Source organism: Bos mutus, chromosome 18, assembly GCF_027580195.1.
Source record: "Bos mutus isolate GX-2022 chromosome 18, NWIPB_WYAK_1.1, whole genome shotgun sequence".
NCBI classification, from domain to species: Eukaryota; Metazoa; Chordata; class Mammalia; order Artiodactyla; family Bovidae; genus Bos; species Bos mutus.
Window position 1 is genome coordinate 3,005,496 of NC_091634.1, and position 25,959 is coordinate 3,031,454.

General features: G+C 54.0%; 2 protein-coding genes across 3 annotated transcripts in view; one reads left to right on the forward strand and one right to left on the reverse strand.

The window, feature by feature from the left end:
* Positions 1–8,822, forward strand: part of VSIG10L (V-set and immunoglobulin domain containing 10 like) — a 17,090-nt gene extending 8,268 nt beyond the window's left edge. For both annotated transcript variants that reach the window (XM_005910681.3, XM_070387081.1), the window contains 3 exons: positions 5,653–5,766; positions 5,947–6,101; positions 6,607–8,822. In XM_005910681.3, the coding sequence (XP_005910743.3) occupies positions 5,653–5,766; positions 5,947–6,101; positions 6,607–6,666 (329 nt within the window). In that variant the 3' untranslated portion in view covers positions 6,667–8,822. The remainder of the gene's footprint in view (positions 1–5,652; positions 5,767–5,946; positions 6,102–6,606) is intronic.
* Positions 8,823–8,914: 92 nt separating this feature from the next.
* Positions 8,915–24,799, reverse strand: IGLON5 (IgLON family member 5). Its single transcript, XM_070386785.1, has 8 exons — positions 24,690–24,799; positions 16,716–16,794; positions 15,631–15,863; positions 13,977–14,096; positions 12,623–12,757; positions 12,266–12,386; positions 11,550–11,704; positions 8,915–10,446 (listed from the first exon to the last, which is right to left on the reverse strand). The coding sequence occupies exons 1-8, from the start codon at positions 24,766–24,768 to the stop codon at positions 10,358–10,360; spliced, it is 1,011 nt and encodes a 336-aa protein (XP_070242886.1). The 5' UTR covers positions 24,769–24,799; the 3' UTR covers positions 8,915–10,357.
* Between the last annotated feature and the right edge of the window lie 1,160 nt (positions 24,800–25,959).

Genomic DNA, 25,959 nt, shown 5'->3' on the forward strand with positions numbered 1-25,959 from the left:
TGCAGCCCACAGGCTTAGTTGCCCCAAAGCACATTGTCTTAGTTCCCCTGATCTCATCCCATGCATTGTAGGCAAATTCTTAACCGCAGGACCCCAGGGAAGTCCCTGCCTCTGAGATTCTGCGAAGAATCCTCACTTGCCTCCTTCTAGCTTCTGATAAAGCGAAAGTGAAAGTCACTCAGTTGTGTCCGACTCTTTGCAACCCCATGGACTATATACTCCATGGAATTCTCCAGGCCAGAATACTGGAGTGGGTAGCTGTTCCCTTCTCCAGGGGATCTTCCCAATCCAGGGATCAAACCCAGGTCTCCCGTATTGCAGGCAGATTCTTTACCAGCTGAACCACCAGGGAAGCTCTCTATCATCTGATAGTGACTGTCAATCCTTGGCATTACTCCAGCCTCTGCCTTCAGCCTCTCACAGTCTCCTCCTCCTCCCTGTATGTGTCTCTGTCTTCCTATAAGGACACAAGTCATATCCGATGAGGAACCACCCTAATGATCTTATCTTGACTTGATTGGTTGAATTGTGCTCCCCCCCTGCAAAAGATACAGTAGCCCCTTTATCCTCGGTTTTGATTTCCGAGGTTTCAGTTACGAGGGGTCAGCCGCAGTCTGAAAATATTAAATGGAAAATCTCAGATATAAACGATTTATAATAGGTTTCTCAAGAGGCAGTTCAGGTGGTCTGGTATTCCCATCTCTTTCAGAATTTTCCACAGTTTATTGTGATCCACACAGTCAAAGGCTTTGGCCTTGTCAATAAAGCAAAAGTAGATGTTTTTCTGGAACTCTCTTGCTTTTTCCATGATCCAGCGGATGTTGGCAATTTGATCTCTGGTTCCTCTACCTTTTCTAAAACCAGCTTGAACATCTGGAAGTTCACGGTTCACATATTGCTGGAGCCTGGCTTGGAAAATATTGAGCATTACTTTTACTAGCGTGTGAGATGAGTGCAATTGTGCGGTAGCTTGAGCATTCTTTGGCATTGCCTTTCTTTGGGATTGGAATGAAAACTGACCTTTTCCAGTCCTGTGGCCACTGCTGAGTTTTCCAAATTTGCTGGCATATTGAGTGCAGCCCTTTCACAGCATCATCTTCCAGGATTTGAAATAGTTCAACTGGAATTCCATCACCTCCACTAGCTTTGTTCGTAGTGATGCTTTCTAAGGCCCACTTGACTTCACATTCCAGGATATCTGACTCTAGGTGAGTGATCACACCATCATGATTATCTGGGTCGTGAAGATCTTTTTGTACAGTTCTCCTGTGTATTCTTGCCACCTCTTCTTAATATCTTCTGCTTCTGTTAGGTCCATACCATTTCTGTCCTTTATCGAGCCCATCTTTCCATGAAATGTTCCCTTGGTATCTCTAATTTTCTTGAAGAGATCTCTAGTCTTTCCCATTCTGTTGTTTTCCTCTATTTCTTTGCATTGATCCCTGAGGAAGGCTTTCTTATCTCTTCTTGCTATTCTTTGGAACTTTGAATTCAGATGCTTATATCTTTCCTTTTCTCCTTTGCTTTTCGCTTCTCTCCTTTTCACAGCTATTTGTAAGGCCTCCTCAGACAGCCATTTTGCTTTTTTGCATTTCTTTCCACGGGGATGGTCTTGATCCCTGTCTCTTGTACAGTATCACAAACCTCATTCCATAGTTCATCAGGCACTCTATCTATCAGATCTAGGCCCTTAAATCTATTTCTCGCTTCCACTGTATAATCATAAGGGATTTGATTTAGGTCATACCTGAATGGTCTAGTGGTTTTCCCTACTTTCTTCAATTTAAGTCTGAATTTGGCAATAAGGAGTTCATGATCTGAGCCACAGTCAGCTCCCAGTCTTATTTTTACTGACTGTATAGAGCTTCTCCATCTTTGGCTGCAACGAATAGAATCAATCTGATTTCGGTATTGACCATCTGGTGATGTCCATGTGTAGAGTCTTCTCTTGTGTTGTTGGAAGAGGGTGTTTGCTGTGACCAGTGTGTTCTCTTGGCAAAACTCTATTAGCCTTTGCCCTGCTTCATTCCGTAACAGGCCAAATTTGCCTGTTACCCTAGGTGTGTCTTGGATTCTGAAAGAGATGGGAATACCAGACCACCTGACCTGCCTCTTGAGAAACCTATATGCAGGTCAGGAAGCAACAGTTAGAACTGGACATGGAACAACAGACTGGTTCCAAATAGAAAAAGGAGTCAAGGCTGTATATTGTCACCCTGCTTATTTAACTTCTATGCAGAGTACATCATGAGAAACGCTGGGCTGGAAGAAGCACAAGCTGGAATCAAGATTGTTGGGAGAAATATTCAATAACCTCAGATATGCAGATGACACCACCCTTATGGCAGAAAGTGAAGAGGAACTAAAAAGCCTCTTGATGAAAGTGAAAATGTAGAGTGAAAAATTTGGCTTAAAGCTCAACATTCAGAAAACAAAGATCATGGCATTTGGTCCCATCACTTCACGGGAAATAGATGGGGAAACGGTGGAAACAGTATCAGACTTTATCTTTTGGGGCTCCAGAATCACTGCAGATGGTGACTGCAGCCATGAAATTAAAAGATACTTACTCTTGGAAGGAAAGTTATGACCAACCTAGATAGCATATTCAAAAGCAGAAACATTACTTCGCCAACAAAGGTCTGTCTAGTCAAGGCTATGGTTTTTCCAGTGGTCATGTATGGATGTGAGAGTTGGACCGTGAAGAAGGCTGAGTGCCGAAGAATTGATGCTTTTGAACTGTGGTGTTGGAGAAGACTCTTGAGAGTCCCTTGGACTGCAAGGAGATCCAACCAGTCCATTCTAAAGGAGATCAGCCCTGGGATTTCTTTGGAAGAACTGATGCTAAAGCTGAAACTCCAGTACATTGGCCACCTCATGGGAAGAGTTGACTCACTGGAAAAGACTCTGATGCTGGGAGGGATTGGGGGCAGGAGGAGAAGGGGACAACAGAGGTTGAGATAGCTGGATGGCATCACCGACTGGATGGACATGAGTTTGAGTGAACTCTGGGAGTTGGTGATGGACAGGGAGGCCTGGCGTGCTGCGATTCATGGGGTCTCAAAGAGTTGGACATGACTGAAGGACTGAACTGAGCTGAAGTTTTAAATTGCATGCCTGAGTAGCGTGATGAGATCTCACGTCGTCCACTCCATCTCACCTGGGAAGTGAGTCATCCCTTTGTCCAGCATATCTTGCCTGTTAGTTACTTTGAAACTGTTCCAGTTGTCAGATCAACTGTCATGGTATGTCAGGGCTTATGTTCAAGAAACCCTTATTTCACTTATTAATGACCCCAAAGGGCCCGAGTAGTGATGCTAGGGGAAGTGTAGATACATAGGTCCCTGTGTGACCTTATTTGGAAATGAAGTCTTTGCATATCATCTTGACTTGATTACATCTGCAAAGACTGTATTTCCAAGTAAAGTCACCTTCACTGGTACTGTATCTTTTGGGGGAGGAGACAATTAGTAACACTCTCCAACTTCCTTTTCAAAATTTTTATTGATTTAGTTAGCTGCATTGGTCTTAGTTGCAACACATGGGACCTTCATTGCATTGCGCAGGATCTTTCGTGGCAGCGCACACTCTCTAGTTGTGAAGCGCGGGGGTTTCAGTAGTTTCGAATATTCCCACTTCTAAGTACTGGATGCGTCCTTCCTTAGCTCTCTTCTCCACCTATATTTCTCCCCAGTGTGGCCTTTCCACTCTCACTGCCTTAAATATCATCAATACTCAGATGATGCTCAAATGTCTGATCTCCAGCCCAGACCTCTGAACTCCAGACTTGAAAAGCCACTTCCCTACTTGACATCTTCACTTTTAATGTCCAACTGACATTTCAGACTTTACATGTCCAAAATAAACCTCTTGATATTTCTCCAAACTCTACCCTGCCCACCCCTCTCCTGTCAACTCCCCAGTCTTTCTATCCTGGAAAATGGTACCACCCACATGCTGACATCACCTGTAACATCCCAAATATCTCCAGAGTCCCATCACTTCCTTCCAAAATGCTTTTTTTTTTTTGAGTTTTAAATTTTTTATTTTTTAAACTATGAAAGTATGATAATACATTTACAGGAGACTTGGAAAATACAGAAGAAAGTTACACGTAGTTCAACTATATATTGTAATTATTTTTTAAGTAGATAAATTAAGATATTTAGCTGTACTTTCAATATCACACTCAAAAATTAATAGAATGTATAGACAGAAAAGTAGAAGGATATAGTAGATCTGAAAAGCACTATGAGCCAATCCAACATAATTAAAATTTATACAATTTTCACACAAGAGCAGGGTACAAATTCCATTCCAAGATGCTTTCTTAATCATCTGCTTCTTTCCATCTTCACTTCTACACTCTGGTCAGACACCACAGTCCTCTCTTGCCTGGACTGCAGTAGCCATTTTCCTGGTGTCTTTATGACCCCTCTTGCCAGCTTACAATCCATCCTCCAAGTAGACGCCAAAGTTATGCAAATCAGACCATGTTGCTGCTACCTTGCTTAAAAAGCCTTTCATGCCCAGGCTCTGGCCCCTCTTAATCCCTCTAACCTCAACCCTTACCTCTTCCACCTTCATTCCATATCCTCCACCCACACTGGCCTTCATTGAACACAGATAACTCTTTCCTGCCTCTGAGTCTTTGCATATTCTGTTCCCTCTGCTTGGAACACCCTTGTCTCCCTGTTTAGCATGCCTGGCTCCCTATTCCCCAGGTCTCTGCTCAAATGTTACTTCCTTGAGGACTTCCCTCACCAACTTTTCTAAATGTCACCTCCTCTTCCATTATTTCTGTCATTTGTTGTTGTTCAGTGGCTAAGTCGTGTCTAAGGCAACAGCATGGACTCCCATCCATGCTGCCAGCATGCCAGACTCCCGTTCTTCACTATCCCCAGGAGTTTGCTCAAGTTCATGTCCATTGCACTGGTTGATGCCATCCATCCATCTCATCCTCTGCCACCCCCTTCTCCTTTTGCCTTCAGTCTTTCCCAGCATCAGGGTCTTTCCCGAAGAGTAGGTTCTTCACAGCAGGTGGCCAAAGTATTAGCACTTCAGCTTCAGCAGCAGTCCTTCCAATGCATATTCAGTGTTGATTTCCTTTAGGATTGACTGGTTTGATCTCCTTGAAGTGCAAGGGACCCTCAAGAATCTTCTCTAGCACAATTTAGAAGCATCAATCCTTTGGCACTCAGCCTTCTTTCTGGTCCAATTCTCACATCTGTACATGACAACTAGAAAAACCAGAACTTTGACTGTAGGGACCTTTGCCAGCAAAGTGATGTGTCTGATTTTGCTCCTGAAAGCAGAGACATCAAAAGCAAATTTCTCTCATAGCTCATTTATTTTTTCTTCTGAACACAATCTGTTATTATGTTATATATTTCCCCATTCGTTTCTGATTTCCCTCCTAATATTAATATCAACCCACAGGATAATGGGTATCTTGGTTTGCTCACCAATGGATCTTCACCGCCTGACAATGCCAGACACACCACAGTCATTCAGGAAACATTTAATGAACTGAGGTGTAAGGGGTCTCAGATTCCTGGGTTCTGACGAATGGAGGGTTGAGGCAGAAGGCTCAGGAAACAGGTCCGGCTTTGGTTCCGTTCCCCTTATTCCCTTTCTCTTGGTTTCTTCCAGGTCCCACCCTGGGCCCCGGGGCCATCGCTGGCATCGTTCTGGGGTCCCTACTAGGCCTGGCACTCCTGGCAGCTCTTCTCCTCCTGTGCATCTGCTGTCTGTGCCGCTCTCGAAGTAAGTGGGGAACCCACTCCTGGAAAGAGTCCCACTGGTTCAGCCTCTGAACCAATCAGCAGCAGTTACCTCCAGTCCATCTAATCCACCTTCAGCCCAGCTTCCTTTGCCATTGACTGAATGGGCATGTGAGTACAGCCAATCAAGCATTCCTATTTCTCTTCTTCTTCCCTTTCCCAGGAGAGGCGCATAAGAAAAAGAAGCAACCCGGCACGTGGACCCCTGTAGTCCCCCAACCGGAAAAGAAGGTGCAGAGCTTGACCCCAGTGCACACCCCACAGCCTCTGCCCCTCAAAGTACCGCTGGAGAACCCTAGCCCAATCAGGGCCCACCCAGTGAGTATGGGTGCCCCAGGGTCCTGGAATGGGGGTGGACATTTTTGTGTTTTAGTCAGGCAGAGGAGATGGTCAGAGTTCTCTTCCTCCAGCTTTTTTTGTTGGTTCAGAAAGTTGATAGATTTCCCCCCCTTTTTTTTTTTTTGATACACAGAAGTTGGACAGGACTTTCCATCGTGTGTGTATATATATATATATATATATATATATATATATATATGCATGAAATTCAATTTCCCCAAAATGCCTTCATTCATTTCCATAAAAATTGGGAAAGCTTTCATTTTCTCTCTGAAGTAGGACAGAACATCTCTTCCCCATAAAATTTGAGTTGTTGCATGCCTTGTTTCTCCCAAGGGTGACTAGACCTTTTTTCCCCTTTGTAAATGGGGAAATTCCCCTCAGCTAATTTTGGAATGGTGCGAGCTAGCACTGGGAAAGGGTGAGTTATGTCACATCCAGGGTAACTCTTGTGGTTGTTCCCTGTCCCTCTTCTCTCTTCTAGGCCACTGGCATGCCTCCAGGTGGGGGCCCCAAAACCGTTCGGGCAGCTACACAGGTGTGAGCCAGGCGAGTGGCTCGCTCTGTGCAGGACTTTGGGGGCGGGACTTCCTGTTTCGCCTTCGTAGCAGTCAGGACTTCCTGTCCCACTGTGATTGATGGTTCGACCTGGAAAGTGGGACTTCCCGTCTCCCTCTCTCAGCGCCCAGGAAGATTCTCCCTGTATTCATGCAACTAAGGAGATAGGGCTCCACGGCTGGGAGAGACTCCTGCTAACCGAACAGTGTGGTTTGTACAGCCTTCAAGCGGGCAAGGGTCTGTGCGGCCGGGAGCTGGAGAGGGTGCCCTGCCTCATTCTCTGAAAAGGTCTTCCTATATCCATGTTTGCCTCTTCCAGGCTACGCCCCATCCAGCTCCCAGAATCTTCATCTTAAATCAGATCACATACCTCTTCTCTTTAAGCCCTTCTAGGGTTGCCCATTGCCCTTCAGATATTATCCAAGCTCCTCATTGAGACCTTTGTTGAAGCTTTGTGGTTTGGCCTCTGTTGGCCTCTCTAACCTCTCCTTCCAGAAATTTCACCCCTGCTTCTCTTCTCCATACTTTAGTTTGCCTCCAGGCCTTTGCTTCTAGAGTTTACTGCACCTGGAGCAGGATTCTTTGCTCTACATCGTTAATATTTCAAGTACAAAGGGAACTGTTACCATCTTAAAGGACCCTTCTCTAACCCATGACCCAAACCTGCCTTGGCTATGAATTGAGTCCTAGAGGCTCTGGACTTCCTGCTTCTTGTATGTAAATATGTAATTACTTGTTTAACCTCTGACTTCCTCTCTAAACTGAGAGTTGTACGAAGGTAGAGACCTTGTCATTATCACCAGCATTTAACACAGAGTTTGGCATAAAAACATCCTTAAGTATTTGTCATCTGATCAAATGTCTGGGGCCAGTGAAATTCAGGACTTGCTACTGCTCTCCCGAGCAGGATGACTTCCTTTTCCAATTGAGTTTCTCACTGGAAATCTAAGGAGTGCATTAATGAAGGTTAGTTTGGCTATAAGTAATAAAGTAAATGATGGAAAGAAAAATGGAGGTAGGCAGTTTCAGTGTGGCTCAACAACTTAGTGACACCATCAAGTATTTGGGTTCTTTGTGTCCTGCTTTGCCACCCTATGTGTTGGCATATTGTCTCAAGTAACAAGATGGCTGCTGCAGCTCCAGGCATCACATCTTCACACAATTATATCTAATGACAAAAGGAAGGGAGCAGGGTTCCTTTCCTCACATGAATGAGGGGAAATTTTCCTGGAAGCCTGATAGCAAACTTCTCTTAAGTCTCACTGACCAAAAGCTGGCCATATCACTGTGAGGGAGGCTGGGAAACCAAATATCTCAGTCTGTGTCATGGAAGGTGGGCAAAGATGAAAGTGTAAACAAATAACTAAAGCATAGGCAACAATATCTGTCTCGGAGAGGCAAGGATGTGAGCCATTCTGGCTAAAGTTTGGTGTGAAAGAGGCCTTTGGAAAATAGAGACCTTGGATCTTTTTAGAAAGGTGATGGCTGGAGTCCTGGAACCTCTACATCTCTTCTATGTCAGTGAGAATTTTCATTTCTTTTGTAATCACTAGAAATTGAAAACCTAACATGAGTTGGTTTAAACATACATGGGACTTTATTGCTTATGTAAATGAAGGTAGGCATCAGGTAAGTTTTGATCCAGTTGCTCAAATGATGTCATCATGGACTCAGTTTCTCTAGACTTTTCACTCTGCATCCCATGGTGTTTCTATCACTCGCAGGCTCTATGTATTGTCCTCCCCACCAGTGCTATCCCCATAGACCCAAGATCTCTCCATGCGATGGAGAATAGACATCCTGCAGATCTTGACTTCATATTACTGAGCCACATTATCCCAACAGAAGAGCAGCTCTTCCCGGGAAATCCACACTGCTCTGGTGTTCGTTCTCTCATTAGTCTGGCTGAGCCATGTGCCCACCTCTGAACCAGTCACAGTGGGAAACGGGCTATGCCGAGTAGCTTCAGCCAATCAGGGGCCACCTCTGTAAATAGGTCAATTCCAAATCTACCAAAGAGAAAGGGGAGGGCAGAAGTGAAGCTGGGGAGGCACCACCAATGACCAGGAGTCTGCGCTCCACTCACCCATATGCTTACTGACGTTGACACTGGCAGGCGGAGACTTTGGAAAAAGGCGTTTATTGGTGTGGCGGTCTCAACACTCCCCATGAATCGGAACACACGGCCCCCAGGGCCCCCCCCCCGCCCCCCTCCCTGGCACCCCTCCCCCTCCCCTCCCTGTCCCCTGGACCCTGGGAATGGAAGACAATGTGGGATGGGGCCCCCATCTGAGGTACAGTCACTGCCCCTTGCCCCCCTGCCCCTGCTCTGCCCTCTCTCGCCCTCCCAAGCTCTGGGTGGTATAGTTTGGGGTGGGTGCTTATAAGAGGGTCTCCCGGGAGCTGGAGTTGGTAACATCTTGGTCTGGACTGGGAACGTCTGTGTGATGCCCCTCTCTTCCCCCATTTTGTGGGATGTGGTGTGCCAGCGTGGGGTATACCTACAATCCGAGCTGAAGTTACAGCCTCGGAGCGCCTTTCTGACATAGTTGCTCATCCTCGGGGGAACCACAGCTGGTCACCGGCTACAGGACAGCTGGAGCCAGGGGGCTATTGCTGGTCACAGTCGCTGGTGTGTGTGTGTGTGTGTGTGTGTGTGTCTAAGTGTGTGTGTGGGTGGTCAGGTCAGCCTTTGGGAGGGTCAGTTGGTGGAGAGGCCAGGCAGTGGTGGACCAGCAAGCTCACACTTGTGGGCCGGCCGTAGGGGCGCTGAGGGCAGCTGGCGGGCGCTGCAGGCGGCCGAAGGGAGTGGGGGCGGGCTAGGGCAAAGCACTGAGACAGGTGACAGCAGGCACCGGCCTGACAATTGGACGGAAGCACCGATCGGCCCGGGAGAGGGCCAGAAAGTCCAGGGCTGGGAGGGACAGGGAAAGCGGGAAGGTCTCAGGCCGCTGAGCCGGTGATGGGGCCTCTGGCTCCAGGCAGGTGGTTGGTTGACAGCAGGGAGGCCCAGAGCCAAGGTGGAGATCCCGCACCTGCTCGCAGAGGTTGAGTGACAGCTTGCCAGGCAAGTCTGATGCCCCTCCCACTTCCAACCTGCCCGGGAGACAGCCTTTCAGCAGGGAGGGGAGGGGGCGGGGTGCGTGCATATACTGGGAAAGCGGGAACCTGGAAAACCTCCCCTCACAGCTTCCAGCACGAAGACCCCATACCTACCTCCAGCCAGAGGTGAGAGACAGCGGGGATGGGGGCAGTGGATGTGGGGGGTGTCCAGGAGGGAAGAGTGCTGAGCCCCCTTCCCCACCCTCCCACCCCCCCATCCATACACACACACACACACACACACATGCACACACGCTTATGCTCACACCCACCACACACGCACGATCCAGTTGACAGCCTGAGCTAAGAGAGGGGTGTGGGGGTGGCCAGGGGTGGGTCACAATCAGAAAGGTGAACGGTGGCGAGAATGGCTGTAGAAAGATGCATAATTTTGCGTTATCCCTCACAGTGATGGGTTCTCTATAGATCTTCCCTCCTCCTCTTCCTTTTCCTCTTCTTCCTCAGCGGCCGAGAGCTCCTCCGCCCCTCGAGACCCACGGCGCTTGCTCCCCCTGCTCCTCTCGCTCTCGGCCTCAGCCCCCTCGCAGGGGGACACCAGCAGCACTGGGTTCTTCCTACATCCTCCACCACAGCCAGCCCAGGGCGGAGAGGAGGGTCAGGGGCCCTGGGGGCCTTGGGGCCGAGTTTTCCAGGGATCCTGGGCCTGGGGAAAGAGAGAAGGTCAAGGGAGGAGGCCCAGAGTGGAGAGAACCCATGCGTGTGTCTCCGCGTGTCTTGTTTCTGGGGTCTTGTCTGAGGCCTCCTCCTAAGGGCCTTTCCGGGTTTTCACTCAGGGACCCTGACCCCTCCCCACACTCTGTTTTAATCTAATCTGGCTCATCTCTGTCCCTCCAACCCCTCCCGGCCCCCCGCCCCCCCACCACCCCACCCCACCCCACCCCGCCCCCGCCCCAGCCCACCGCGCTGCAAAGCTCTTTGGTAGATCTTGGCAGGGCTGGATTCTTTTGACCATTCAGGTCTCATTTCAAACGTTGCTTCCTTCAGGAAGCCTTCTCTGATGCGTTTGTCTACTGCTACTGCTAAGTCACTTCAGTCGTGTCCGACTCTGTGCGACCCCATAGACAGCAGCCCACCAGGCTCCCCCGTCCCTGGGATTCTCCAGGCAAGAACACTGGAATGAGTTGCCATTTCCTTCTCCAATGCATGAAAGTGAAAAGTGAAAGTGAAGTCGCTCAGTCGTGTCTACTGCTACCATCCCCAATTCTATTATTTTCTTGATAGTCCTTATCGATATGCAAAATTGTTTTTTGCTTATGTATTTGTTGACTTTTCATTTTATTTGTCTACTCTATTGCTTTTCTACTACTGCTACTAGCTGTATGAGTCCCTAGACAAAAGTGAAAGTGTTAGTAGCTCAGTTGTGTCCGACTCTTTGCGACCCATGGACTGCAGCCCGCCAGGCTCCTCTGTACATGGGATTTCCTAGCCAAGAACACTGGAGTGGGTAACCATTCCCTTCTCCAGGGGAATCTTCCCAACCCAGGAATTGAACCCAGGTCTCCTGCATTGCAGGCATATTCTTTATCGTCTGAGCCACCAGACCTTGCCTCTTTTGTGCCTTGCTGTGTCCCCAGCATCCAATTCCCTCCCTTAGTAGGCGCTCAATGAACACGGGTCTTGGGCTCTCTCCTAAGCTCGGGGGTCAGTCGAGGGGCAGTTCTGCAGCTCCACCTCCCTGGCCATGCCCATTCAAGTCGGCCCCGCCCAAGCCCCGGCCCCGCCCTTTCCGCTCCTCGGGGGACGCACGCAGGAGCCGCATGGAGGCGCTGGATGTTCCCAGCCGGTTGGCTGCGCGGCACGTGTAGTTGCCGTAATGCCGGGCGCTCACGTTGGCGAAGAGAAGCATCGAGCGGGTGCGCTCCGTCTGCACCTTCAGGCCCTCGGCCGTGCCACTGCTCAGCCTGCCGGGGATCCGGGTCAGGGACCAGACCGCAGGACCCTGGCCCGGGACCCGCTCCGGACAAAAAGCCCAGCCCCCTGACTCCCAGATTCCCTGGAGACCCTACATTCTGTTCCCCCATCCCAGCGACCCCTAGCCTCTGGTTCTAACTCTCCATGGAACTCGGGCCACTCCCACCGATGCCCCTCTCCAGGCACCCAGACCCTCAACTCCGACCTTTAGGGATTCCCCAAATCCCAGGTTTAGGATTCTGCTAAACCTCAGATCCAGTGGTCCCCTAAAGCTAAAGCTTCTCCGACAAGTCTCAGCATCACCCCCACCCCAGACCTTCTTCCTGAATAGTCAGAGGAGGCCAGCCTCCAGCATTCATTATCCCAGGACCCAAATTTCCAGTAAGCCACCGCAGTTGCCCTGGGGCCCAGTGGACCCCAACACCTAGAACCCGGACACCGCCCCCACGCCCTAGTTCCCAGGACTCAGAACTCTGCTCCCTCTGCCCCCTCCCCGAGTCCCGAAGGACCGAGGACCCCACCACCACGGCCCGCCCCAGTGCCATCCTCACAGTCTGTCATCCTTGTACCACTGGAAATCCGCAGGGGGCACCGCCATGGCTTCGCAGCGCAGGAGGGCGGCCCGGCCCACGGCCGTGCGGGCGCTGGTCACGTCGGTGATGGTTGGAGGATCTGGTGAAGGACAGGGTCAGCGAATTTTCCTTGCCCAGTGCGGACGAAAGGGTCTCACCCCCAGCCCCTCCTTCCTCCTTCCTGGGAGTCCTCGAGCCCCCTCCTCTTAGACCCCCTTCCTCCCGCAGACCCACCCCCTTCCTCCTCTCACACACTCTTCATCCCTAGGGACCCAGGGCCCGCCCCGCTTTCGTGCCCCGTGCGGGGGCGGGGTGGGGAGAGGGGGGTCGGCTCACAGTTGACTGTGACCAACACGCGGCGGCTGTCCGGTGCAGAGTTAACCCCGTTGTGAGTCACGCACTCGTATTCCCCAGCCTGGCCCCGCTGGATGTCGGAAATCTCCAGAATCTCGCCTTCTGAGGTGAAGCCGTCTGTGGGGGGAGGGGAGGGGAGGGGGCGGGGCCGGACACAAACACTTAACACGGGACAACACGGGCACAACACGGACAAACATCAGCGGGGCGGACAGGCGCAGGGCCTGGAGTGCCGGGGTCGGTGGGGGTTGGGGGTTGCTGGGGTGGGACAGGGAATGAGGAGCTGGGACTTGGTAACTAGAACCCAGTGGAGAGGGTGCCAGAAGCTCCTGGGGCTCAGAAAGATCCAGAAAGCATAGACCCGGCGAGGGAGGATCCAGGATTCTGGGATCTAGCCCTTGGGGCCCAGGGAATCAGGAGCAGGTGACTGGAATCAGCAATACAGGTATCGGGGGTCTTAGAACAGTGTGCCCGCTCAGAAGACCCTTTGGGACTCACAGCATTGGGGGATCCAGGAACTGAAGACGAGGACTGTGGGGCTCAGATGAAGTGGTAGGGGAGGATCCAGGGATCCGAGACCTAGTTATTGCGTTCTGGGGTCCCAAGAGATCTAGGGGCTGGCACATTTGGTCTCCCAAGACCCAGTGAGTGAGGATCCAGGGGTCTGGGAAATGGTGGTGGAGATCCAGGTAAAGGGGACAGTGCGGAATGTTTAGGATCTGGAATTTCCCATTCAGGTCCCTCTGTTTGGGGGCCGCCGTGCTTCTCAGCTCTACCTTGGGATCACTTGAAGGGCTTGTTAGGACAGACTGTGGTGGTGATGGGAGGAGGGTGGTTCTGACTCATGCCTTTCTGGCAAGTCTCCAGGTGATGCTCCTTCTGTGAGTCTGGGGACCATACTAAGAGAACCCCTGGCCTGAGGGATCTGCCAGAGATGCAGTAACAGGAGATGGGAACATGGGCAGGGGCCGTGGCGCTAACCTGGCTCCGGCCATCTAGTGGGTGGGTGTCTGAGTCCAGGAGAATCCTGTGAGCTGGTGGGGAAGAGACTGGGGCTGCTAGAGTTAGGGATGGGGAGCAAGCTGGGATCTAGCAGGTGGGTGGAGGAAACAGCCCCAGCCTGGGAGGGCGCATGGGTAGGCTCTAAGGCTCTGGGGTCTGTTAGTAAAATAACAGGACCAGGTAGGAGGGGGAAATCCGGTCATGACAAGGCTTCTAGGGGGATCAAAGGAGGCAGGAGTGGGAGGTTCTGGGTATCTAGCTAGGAACATGGGGAGCTTTGGGCCCAGCCTGTGGAGTGGGGGAAGGGACTTTCAGCCAGGGGTGGGGTCCTCACCTCGGAGCTGCCTCCAGGTGACCGTGGGCTCCGGCCGCCCTACAGCCAGGCAAAGCAGGTTCACGTTGCTCCCCTCATTCACTGTCACAGGCGAAGAGATATTCACGATGCGGGCAGGGACTGCAGGCCGGAGGGAAGGTCAGTGAGAGGTGCTGTGGGTTCCCAGGACCCAGGATCTAGGCCTGGTCCCTCCTCCCTCAGACCAGGAGTCCAGACCCCCAGCTCCTCCTCCCTCAGACCCAGGGGTTCAGCTGACATTCCTGTCTCTCTGTAAGAATTCCTCTGTGTTTCCCCTTCCCTCTGGATCTGGCTCCTTCTCCAGTTGCTGGTCTTGTGTCTTCCTCACTCTTTCTCAGTCTCTCTCCACCTTCCTTCTCACGCGGTTTCTATTTTCTATCTTTGGGTCTGAATTCCTCCCTTCCCATCTCTATTTGTATTGATTAATATTATTATTTTCAGTTAATTTGTTTAGCTAATGCTTGTATGGTACTTACTGAGTGTAAGCTTACCCTGTTTTAAGTATTTCACAAAAATGAACCCATGAAACCCTCACTACTTCCCTCTGGGGTGCATGCATGCTTGCTCAGTCGCTTCAGTCCTGTCTGACTCTTTGTGACCCCGTGGACTGTAGCCCGCCAGGCTCCTCTGCCCATGGGATTGTCCACGCAAGAATGCTGGAGTAGGTTGCCATGCCCTCCTCCAGAGTATCTTTCTGACCCAGGGATGGAACTCTTGGCTCCCTCATCGCAGTCGGATTCTTTACCAACTGAGCCACCGGGGAAGCGAGATGTTGCTCTTTTCATCAATTCTAACACTTGGGGGTGTTCCCCGCCTCGACCCCGCCCCCTCTGAACAGTTCTCCAATCAGGGTGGCCTTATGAGGACGCCAGTGTTTAACTGGCAGGTTACACTCCCACCCCGTTTCTAGCAAGCAGAATAAAGTAAAGGTGTCCCTTCCAACGGATGACGTCTTGAATTTGATATATGACAGCGTCATCTCCATTTTGCAGATGAGGAGTCTGATCGTCCGGCTCGCTTTGGGTGCCTCAGCCCCTGGGTGGCAGCGGCAAGGTTGGAACCGGAGGATTTGGCTCGCAGGTCGGGGCTTGTCTAGAGCAGGGCTGAGCCGTCCCTGGCTTCCTGTCTCTCCACGTGCTCGCTGCCCTCCAAACTACCTCTGATGCCAGCCTCCCGCCCCCCCGCCATGGGTCTCTCCAGCCCCACCTCTCCCGCTCTGAGCATCCAGCCTCCGCACGTGCTGTTCTTTTTCCTGAAGGTCTCAGCTCAGACGTGATGTCTGGGAAACTGCCTCTCCTCGGAAAGACACCTCCAGAAAGGCAGGGCCAGCCTGCCTGGCTCATCTCTGTCCCTGGCCTGTGGAGCAGTGCCTGCACGCAGCAGGCACTCAAGAAACAGGGCTGAGCCAATGAACTCGGGGTCTTCCTCCAAGTGCCCCCCGGCCTGCGTATCTCTCCTGCCCTGGACGTTGTCTCTGACTTTCTCTCCCTCTGCCTGGCTGGAATCTGTGAGGGCAGGGAGTGTGTCTGTCTTCTCACGGGTGTCCCTGGGATTGACGAGGACACGAGTGTCCCCTCTCCCCAGCGCCCATCCCTGGCTCCCCCCTTCCCCACCAGGGCCCCAGCAGAGGGCTCACCATGGACGATGAGGTAGACCTGAGTGGTGTACGGCTGGTGGCGGGTCTGGAAGGAGCAGGTGTAGAGGCCCTCGTCGCCCAGCCCCACCTGGGTGATGAGGATGGAGAACTCCTCGGGAGTGTTGGTGAGCAGCCGCACCCTCGGGTCGCTGGTCCAGCGGTCGTTGCCCGCGTACAGGATGTTGGAGCGGTTCAGCCAGGCTACTCGGGTCACATGCTCATCAATGAAGCAGCTGGAGGGGAGGATGAGGGGAGGGCAGTTCTTCTCTCCCCTACCCCCGCCTGGCCCTCCAGGGTGACCCCTGTCAAGGGGGCTTGGAGGTGGAAAGAGGAAGGCTCGCTGCATCTCCAGTTCCCACGGCAGTCCTGGGAGGCAGCTGTGACTGTGCCCACTTTACAGGTGGGCAAACTGAGCTTCAGAGAGGGATAGTTGTAAGCCCAAGTGTACAATGGGATGACAGCTGATGGTTACTGAGTGACTGCTGTGTGTCAGAGAACCAAAAAGAGGGGGACAGACACCCCGGGGGAGAGGGACAGAGATACAGAATGACAAGCGACCCAGGAGAGCAGAGAGCTGGGGGAAGGTAACACCGGTTCTCATTAAACAGTCAGTGTGCTAAGCTCTCTAAGGTCAGCGTGTGTTGTTGTCGTTTAGTTCCTAAGTGGTGTCTGACTTTTTCGTTACCTCATGGACTGCAGCCTGCCAAGGCTCTTCCATCCATGGAATTTCCCAGGCAAGAATACTAGAGCAGGTTGCCATTCCCTTCTCCAGGGGATCTTCCAGACCCAGGCATTGAACCCAGGTCTCCTGCGTTGGCAGGTGGGTTCTTTACCACTGGGCCACCAGGGAAGCCCCCGGGGTATATGTACAGACTCTTGCATCCTCCTAACAACCTAGATGGTGGTCGTCGTTCCTCCACCCATTTGACAGATGGGCACACCGAGGCCCAGGGTGGGGCCGGGCCCAGAGTCCGGGCCCTGATGGCCTCTGTCCCGATGATGGGGGAGGTATGGGTGGGGCCTGCGGGTCAGGACAGTTCCCCACTTAAGGAGGACGAAGGGTCAGCACTTCTGCGTCCCCCTACCTGAGTGTGGCATTGTCGCCTTCACACACCGTGTAGTTGTCGGCAGGGGAGCTGAACTCCAGGCTCTGAGACAGCAGTCCTGTGGAAGGGAGGGTAGCTCAGCTGGGCAGGACCATGCTCATGGGTACACACACACACACACACACACCCTGGCAGACACACACTTCCCACACCCACTGGCACACACATTCACTGATGTTTCCAAAGACACTCACCGCAGACACACGCAACGTATCTTCCCACAAGCCCATGCTGACCCAGACAGGCTGGGACACACAAACCAAACACCTCCCGAGACACTGAGACAACACAGTCACAGCACATAAACACGTGTATATGCACACAGACACACATACATCAAAGCTCAAGCATACACTCACAGATGCTGTGTACAGATGTGTGCACACGCACACTCATAAACACAGAAATGCACAAGTGCAGATACAGACACACAAAGCTGTGCACACACATACACACACAGACATGTGTAAACATGGCACACACATACATGTTCACAGTGAACACACACGGATTCAAGAGTACACACACACACATATCCACATACACGGGGGCACATACACATATTCACAGACCCACAAGTACACTCATATACACAGATGTATGTACAGATGTAACAGACAGGTACACACATGTACACACATTAATTCAGAAATACATGGAAAGACAGGCTGCAGGCAGATACTCAACACTCACATGTGTGCACACAGACACCCAGACACGCAAACACCAGCACATACACAAACACAGATGTGTGCGAATATCCACGGACACACATGTATCACAGACGCCCAGGACGCCCTCTGGCGTGGTGTAGAGACCCCTGTGCCCGAGCCCATGCTCTGGCAGGCGCATGCCCACTCCTGCCTGACCACTCCAGTGCCCCGGCGCCTGGCAGAACCCCCGCCCCCACCCATTCATCTCTCCGTGGACCGTGGCCAGAGGCTGGACAGGGGCCAGGGAGCGGGGGCTGGGCCCGCGGAGGCGGCGGATGGAGACAGCACCGGGCAGGGGAGAGGAAGAGGCCGGGTGACCTTGGACGCCTGCAGAGGCTTGGTCCCGCTCAGGGCTGCCCCGGCCCCCCACCCTGGAATGAGGAACTGATTAATCTGATGAATTAATTGCCCGCGCCGCCCCAATGACTCCCGGAGGCCCTCTCCATCAGCAGCCCCTCTGGACGCGGCTGGGGCAGAGCCAGGGTGGTGGGCTCGCCAGGCCCCGGGATTTGGGGCCCGGGGCCTGCAGCCCTCACCCCCGGTTCACCCGCGCCGGAGTTGCTCTGGTCATTTGGTGAGCCCTGGAGAGAGGGAAGGGACTCGCCAGCCCTGAGCCTGGCAGAGAGGATGTGCCAGCACAGCCCTAGGAAGAGGAGGGGGCAGCCAGGGGACAGACAGACACACACACACAGTCACCAGGGCCCGGGAAAGAGTCAGCCCTGGGGACAGGAAACAGTCCCATCCACAACAAGCGGGTCCCACTGAGGGACAGAGGCGTACACACTTAGGCTGAGGCACACAGCCTGGGACACACCCCCGGGAGAAGGTCAGTTAGAAGAGACAGCTCTTTCCCAGAAGCACACGGGTCGGCCACCAGCCACGACACCCTGACCAGCCCCCCGACATAACCAGATGCACACGGTTACACACATGCAGCCCCACACACGCAGGTGCAAAGTCTACACGCAGTTACAGCCCTGCCCAAAGACTCTCTCTCTCACACACACACACACACACACAGGCTTCATCGGTCACAGTGACCTCCCAGCCTGAGGGCTATGCTCATCCCCACCGCAGACAGTCGTGCATGAAGCTACAGCCTGACACATGGACGGAGGCTCTCAAATACAAAGCGACTGCCCTGGGCCAAGAGTCGGGCACATGCAGCCATGCTGTCACCTACAATCAGATCACACACAGCCATGCACACACACACACACGCACACCCCACAGATCTGTCATACTGGTCACACACATCCCAGACCAAGCTTGCGCCATCTCAGCACCGTTGACATCGGGAGCTGGATGATTCTTCATGGTGGGGCCACCCTGTGCAGTGTAGAATGTTTGAGAGCACCCCGGATTTGACTCCCCAGATGCCAGGAGCTCCCCCACCCCAACCAAAAATGCCGGCATCACCAGATGCCTTCTGGGAGCCAAAATCACCCTGCCCTCCCCGCAACCCCCAACTTCCCCAGCCCTCTGACAGCAACTGTCCCAGGTTCAAGGAGGCCCACCCCACGGCGGGGGTTGAAGAAGGAGCTGTCCAAGGTGCCCCCAAAGCCTCAGGGTAGAACCAAGGGCTCCTGAGCTCAGCCTCGGGCCCTGGGGTAGGGTGCAGACCTCAAAGAAGAGGGCAGGATCTTAATCACATGTCCCAGGAGACAGAGAAACAGACAGAGAGACAGACAGACACACACACACTGTTTGCCAGAGGGATCTTTCCAACACTCAGAGCGGCCTCCAGGACAAAGTTCCCGCCCCTCAGCCTGGCATCTAGGGCCCTGACATCTGTCTCCTGCCTCCTCTCCCCTAGTGCGACCCAACCCCACATTCCTCATTTTTCTTCCCCCTCTCTCCCTCCCACTATTCCCCATCAAAACGCTTCTCCTTCTCCAGGCACCTGGTATATGGGGCCTCTCGGAGGAGAGATGGCCCATCCGAGCCCACACAGCCTCTCGCTCTTTTCCCAGGGCTCCGTGGATCAGAAGCGTCTGCCTCCCCCACCTGCTCCTCCAGGGCAGGGCCCGGCTCAGACCATCTGCGTCCCCAGCACGCCCAGCTGGGCCCTGGCTGAGGGCAGTCTCGGGAGATGAGTGATGAAGTTATCTCAAGTGGGTCTTGGATCCCTGGTCTGTGTGTCTATAAATTCGGATGTCTGCCTGTCGGTCTCTTCCAGTTCCCAGACTCCAGGCTCAGGAGGACCCTGTGTGCTGTGTGACCTTGGGTAAGTCCCTTCCCCTCTCTGGGTGTCAGTAAATGGAGGAGAGGGTCAGGTTAGCCATCCCACCACCCTGTCTGTCGCTGGGCCGGGCCCCACCATCTGTCTGAGTCACAGTCGCCGTCCCTCCCTCTTAGTCTCAATCACCTGGACTGTCTAGGTCTGCTTTCCTCACCAGATGGGAGCCTCTCAGGGTGGGGCCTGGGTCTCCTCATCTGCAGCATCACCCTACCCACAGTCTATCCCATAGGCGGCCTCAGACATGTTTAATAGCTAAATAAACAAGCTAATGCACATGAGGTCCCCTCTGTAGGAATTCTGCTTGGAAAACGCTGAATCCTTACTCTTTCTCGTCCTCTTTTGTTTTCCCGCAATGCCTGCAGTACCTCCCTTAGAGCTCAGATCACACTGTGGTGACTGTCTGTGTCTCTCTCCCCTATCAGATTATAAGTTTCTTGAGGGCAGAGCCTGAGTCTGACTCAGGTTTGTGTCCCCAGGATCTCCCAGCACCAGGCCTGGTCTGGAAGGCCTTGGGAAAAATTTGCTGAATGAGTAAATGTAAATGGATGCCTGCAACATGCTGTGCCAACTTTTGAACTCCTATGCATTCTTCAAAACCCCAGCTCAAATGCCCCCTCCTCCAGAAGTACTTCCCTGACTGTACAAGGTGGACAGTTCCCACTGTCTCTACTGAGTACCCTCTGATTCAGCTGTGACAGCATCCAGGTGTGTTTTCCCTTCCTGACCAGGAGTTCTCTGAAGGCCTGAAACTTGGTTGTGTCCCCCAAGTTGGACTTAGAGAACTGTTGGTAGGGGGGCTGGATATCTCTAGAGATTGGATAAGAAAGCCCTGAGGAGCCTGGGCTGATAGATCAAATGTCTGTCCCATCATTTCCTGACTGGGTGACCCCTGGCCAGTCTGAGCCTCAGTTTCCTCAACTGTAGAAAGGATAAAAATGGTATTTCTTCCCTCAGCAGGCTTTTTGTCAGGGATTCCATGAGAACATGCAAGCATAATGCTTAACTCAGTGCTTAGCAGGCAGAAATGCTTGCTGCTCTTAACAGCACCTTCTTTTTAAAGAAACATCTATTGTTATTGCAGGTTCGGCGTCGGTCCCCTGGGGGTGGGAGAAGGGCAGGGCGGGTCTGGGTTGTAGGTTGCTCTATGCCCAGCACCCACCCCTGAGTCCAGGACTCAGCATCTGTTCTGCTACTACTAAGCAAGCATAACCAGCCTGCTAAATGAATGGACTGGGGAGCCTGGCTGCCTAGGTTCAAATCCCAGCTGCACCACCGAGCTGCACAAGTTACTTTCTACAACAGAGACTCAGTTTTCCCACCTCTAAATGGGGCCCATCAGGGCCCATCATGCCTCAGTCACTGGCTTGAGGGGGAGAGGATGAAAGAAGGTCACCCAAGCAGGCTCCTGCTAGTTAAGTGCCTGCAAACAGCTCTACTTGTGTTGGCTGGTGGGATGGTTATGGGGCAGGGAGCAGCCTGGTGGTGGATCCAATTGTGATGGGAGGGACCATGTTGGTCTCTGCCATTCCAGACGAGTGACTCTCATATGCTGTGCTGTGCTGTGCTGTGCTAGGTTGCTTCAGTCATGTCCAACTCTTTGCAACCCTAGGGACTGTAGCCCGCCAGGCTTCTCTGTCCATGGGATTCTCCAGGCAAGAATAATGGAATGGATAGCCATGCCTTCCTCCAGGGAATCTTCCCGAACCAGGGATTGAACCAGTGTCTCTTAAGTCTCCCGCATTGCCAGGTGGGTTCTTTACCCACTGAGCCACCTGGGAAGCCAAGAAAAGGCTAGTCTAACTGCCACTGCAGAGCCCCCAGACCCCTCTCCCTCTTGGCTGACCTCCCATATACTCCTTATCACTGATGTCCAGTGTCTGTATGCTGAGCCTAGAGCCCTGGAACTCTCCACGTGCTGGCCGTTCCTTTCCACTGGTCCCTTGTGGCTCAGCTGGTAAAGAATCCGCCTGCGATGCAGGAGACCTGGGTTCGAACCCTGGGTTGGGAAGACTCCCTGGAGAAGGGAAAGGCTATCCACTCCAGTATTCTGGCCTGGAGACACGACTGAGCGACTTTCACTTCCCCTTTCCCACTGCAGGGCCTTTGCTTCTGCTGTCCCCAGGGGATCTTTCCAAGGCTGACTCCTCCCCTCCTTTCAGTCTGAACTCCACTCAGCGGCTCAGATGTTACCTGAGCTCCCAAGGCCAACTCGCCTGCCTGCCGAGTCATTCTCATTTCCTCTGTGCTCATCACTCTCTAATATCACCTGTTTACTTTCTAGGTTTGGTTTTAGTTGGTGGATCTCTCTCCATCTCACTAGGATGTAAGCTCCAGGAGGTCAGGGACTCCACTGCTGTGTTTATAGATCCCCAGTGTTTAGAACAGCGACTGTGTACCTAGTAAATATGTGTTAAATGAGCTAACAAGGCAGCGCCCACAGTCTAGACAAGCTAGGTGCTTGGGGGACCCCCTAGAGAAGGGTCCCTATGCCTGAATTCACCCTTCCCCTGCTTCATGTAATATGGCAAAGGAACCACCCCCAAATCACCAGCTGCAGCTACTTTTCTAAGTGGATGTGTGGATGTGTGTTGGCATAAAGAATTTAGAGGGGAAAAAAGTAAAGACAGAGCAATATCTACAGATGCCAGGGAGGTAGAGTTGAGTGGAAAAAAGCCAGTTGCAGAGAAATGGCTTTACTTTGTTTCTATCTTGGGAGAAACATCAACAAACTAACCAATCCTTTACAGAGGCTGAACTCTGCCTGTCTGACTGTGCAAGTGAGAGGCTCCTGGGGAGGCTGAGGACCCTGGCTGTCTCTTGAGACTGGAACGTGGGGGCGGGACGTGGTGGGGTTTGCTTTTATGCATTCTTGTAGTGGATGGTTCATTCGTATGCTCTCCTCCCGTAATCTGGAAACCATCAAATGAATAAAAGAGAGGAGGAAATGCAATCTGGTATGACTTCCACCGGCTTTTTCTCAGCCTCAGCCGTCAAGCGGTGGTGGGTAGGTGGGGCTGTCTTTCCAACCCTCTAATCCTGTCTCAGCTCACCCGCCAGCCACTCTGCCCTCTGTCCCTCTGGTCGCAGTCCTCTAGTAGGGGACAAACGGCCCAGAGGTGGGAATGCACTTGACCCAGGTCACAGACCGTCTCCTGGTTCCACCAAGCTCCCAGCCCTGCATGTGTGAACAACAGTGATTTCTAGGGTTCTGAAGAGTCAAAGTAGAAGGCAAGTGGGAAGTGATCTTGAGAGTAAAGGAAGAGAGAGAAGAAAATGGAGAGGTGAAGGGAGAAGGCCAGAGACATTTCAAAGGACAAGGAGGAGAATGAGTGACCCGGGGTGGGACATGAGTTCCCAGAAGTGGATGAGGATCAAGGCACCGTGTGAGGGGCTGGAAAGAGACAGACACACACACACGGGGTGTGACGGGGACAAGCAGTTCCAGAGGCTGAACGGGCCAGGTATGGAATTGTGCTGAACCCAGCAGCGATGGAGAGCCAGCGACCCAGCCACGGAGACCAACGGGATGTTACCCCGAGACAGGGAGCCTCCGGAAATGGCCGAGACGTGAGAGAGATCAAGAGAGACAAGCGATGGAGACAGAGACACAGACAGGCAGGCAGAAAGTCAGACAGGGATTCAGACGGGCCAGGTGGGAGGGGCACCCAGACGCTTTGCACCAGGGAGGGGGTGATCACCCCCGCCCCCGGCGCCGCCCGCCAGCATCCCTTGTGATTCTGGCTGTCTGCAGGTGCGGCTCTGGGTCGGACCGGGCGACGGTGTTTATGTGGCTGTGCCTGACCGGCGTTGTGTGGGTGGGAGGCTGAGAGCCGCTGTCTCGCGGTTGTCTCGCGGAGACTGTCGGGGGTTCTAGGATGTTCCCGACTGTGTGTCCCTGCCTCTGTGATTCTGGGTCAGGGCAGGGCCTGGGGGTGATTCTTCAGAAGCACTAAATGAACCCCGGCCCCTGCCTCCAGCCTCCTAGCTCTCCCCTCCCCTCCTTAGGGGGTCATCTCTTGGACCACCCCCAGGTCGCCTGCCTGCTGGGAGATACAAGGTCCAGCCATACATCTTCACTGCCAAGTTCACCAACCCCCAGCCTCTCCCCTACCATTCTTCCCTTCCAGCTCTACAAAAGACCAGCCCCCAGCTCCCCCCTCAACTAGGAAGACTGATATTAACCCTTTGACCCCGGGTTAACCCTTCCCTTCCCACGGTCCTCAGTCACCCTCTGTCCTGCCCAGAACCCAAATATTCAGCCAGGGCTTTCCACATCTGGAGTCCCCAGCCCAGCACCCCAACTTCTTGGATCTTCAGCCCCATCTCCCCTTACACATAAATGCAATCCTCCACATACTAACACTTTCTCCCAACCTAGACGACCCAGCTGGGGAATTTCAGTCCCTTCCCAGCTGAGAGCCCAGCCCCACCCCTTCTTTTGCCGCCCCGGGACGGAGGTCTCTGGACACCCCTGCCCCCATCTCTTACTGACCCTGGGAACCTGGGAAGACCCCCAACCTTCCCCCAGAAACGCCGACCCCAGCCCGCAGGCCGGGACCCTCTGGGGACCCTCCCAGGCAGAGATGAAGACCCCCGACGGGGCATCCCTCTGCCTAACCCTCACCAACTCAGTTCAGAGATCCTGCCCGGGGACCCTTACTTAGCGTCAGATCTCCCCCCCACGATCCCGAGCCGCAGACTCCCGCCCCCAGGCCGGGACCAGGTGTCCGCGACCCTCTCACCGACCCGGAGAAGCAGACCTCCGCCCCCAGGCCCAGGCTCGGGCCCCAGGACGCGGACCCCTGCCCCCGGGCATGGAGCCAGACGTCCGAGGACCCCTCTCCCAACCAGAGGATGCTGCCCCCGCCCCCCCAGGCCCAGACCTCGGCGTCCGGGGGCCTCCTCCTCCCCGCCCGGAGATGCTCTGTCCCCCGCCCCCAATCCCCGCTCGGGACCCTGGAGTCCCGGCCAAGCCCCCCGCCCCCGGCGCTGCGGTACCTCGGCTGATGACGGCCAGGCCGGCCAGGGCGGCGGCGGCGAGAAGCCGGAGCCGGGCCCCGGGCGCAGGGGGGGGCATCGCGGCAGCGGCGGCGCGAAGGGGGAGGGGAAAGGGGGGGCCGGTCCGGGGCGCGCGAGGCCTGGGGGGAGAGGGGGAAGGGGGAGGGGGACCCCGCCTGCGGCTGCACCGGCCCGGGGGGCGGCGGGGGCGGGGGGAGGGGGCTGGGGGGGCGCGACGAGGCGGCCGGAGCTGCTGCAGACCCGGGGAGGGGGCGGCGCTGACGGGCAGGAAGGCCGACCAATCAGGGCAGGCAGGGGGCCGGGGAGGCGGGGCCGAGGGGGGGCGCTTGTTGGAGGGAGAGGCCTTTGTTACTGCGGCCCGGCCCCTACCCCCTCCCGCCACGGCCGTCCCCGCGGCTTCCCCGCCTCGGATCCCTAGGACCCCGGGCCGGGACACTGTCCCTGGAAGCTACCTTCCTCCTGCTTCAGGCCCCAGCCTCCTCCTCCCGCAGACCCAGAAATCCCGGCTCCCCAGACCCTGGAGATTGGTCCCCGGGTCCTCGCTGCCCCCAAACCCAGGAACCAGAGTCCCCAGTGCCCTCCCGCACCCAGACCCAGGAATCCTGGTCCCCAGCCTCCTTCTCCCCTAGCCCCAGGAGTCCGGGCTCCCAGCACCCCCAGACCCTGGAGTCTGGTTCCCCAGTCTTCACTGCCCCCCAGAGCCAGGAACCAGAGCCCCCCCCCCTCCCCAACCCAGACCCAGAAATCCTGGCCCCAGCCCCAGGAGTGCCAGCACCCAACCCCTCCAGACCCAGGAGTCTACTCCCCCAGTCTCCCCTCCCCTAGACCCAGGAACCAGAGCTCCCAGTGCCCTCCCCCACCTAGACCCAGGAATCCTGGTCCCCAGCCCCCTTCTCTCCTAGCCCCTCAGCAGTCTGGGATCCCAGGCCCCTCAGACCCTGGAATCTGGTCCCCTAGTCCTCAGGGCCCCCAGACCCAGGAATTGGACCCCCTGTCCCCATCTTCTTGTGGGACAGAGTTCTGCTTCTCTGTCTACTTTCATGAATAACAGTGACTCTGGGGTGAAATTTCCTTTGGTTCCCTGCCCTTCTCCCCATCCCTCATATCCAGGATAACAAGGAAATGGGGAGAGACTGGGGGACCTGATCTTCAGAGGTGGTGATTCAGGGTTTAGGGATGAAAAAGCCCCACTGCTCATTTTTTCACTTCCTTGGCTGTATGACCTTGGACCAGTCCCTTCTCTTCCCAG

What these genes read in the sequence shown, in the direction of transcription:
- IGLON5 (XM_070386785.1), bottom strand. Translation starts at nt 24,768, where the DNA reads ATGCCCCCCCCTGCGCCCGGGGCCCGGCTCCGGCTTCTCGCCGCCGCC. An exon ending in GGTCTACCTCATCGTCCATG is followed by an intron (nt 14,097 to 15,630) that starts GTGAGCCCTCTG and finishes TCCGGCCTGCAG; the next exon opens with TCCCTGCCCGCATCGTGAAT. An exon ending in CGTGTTGGTCACAGTCAACT is followed by an intron (nt 12,387 to 12,622) that starts GTGAGCCGACCC and finishes GTCCTTCACCAG; the next exon opens with ATCCTCCAACCATCACCGAC.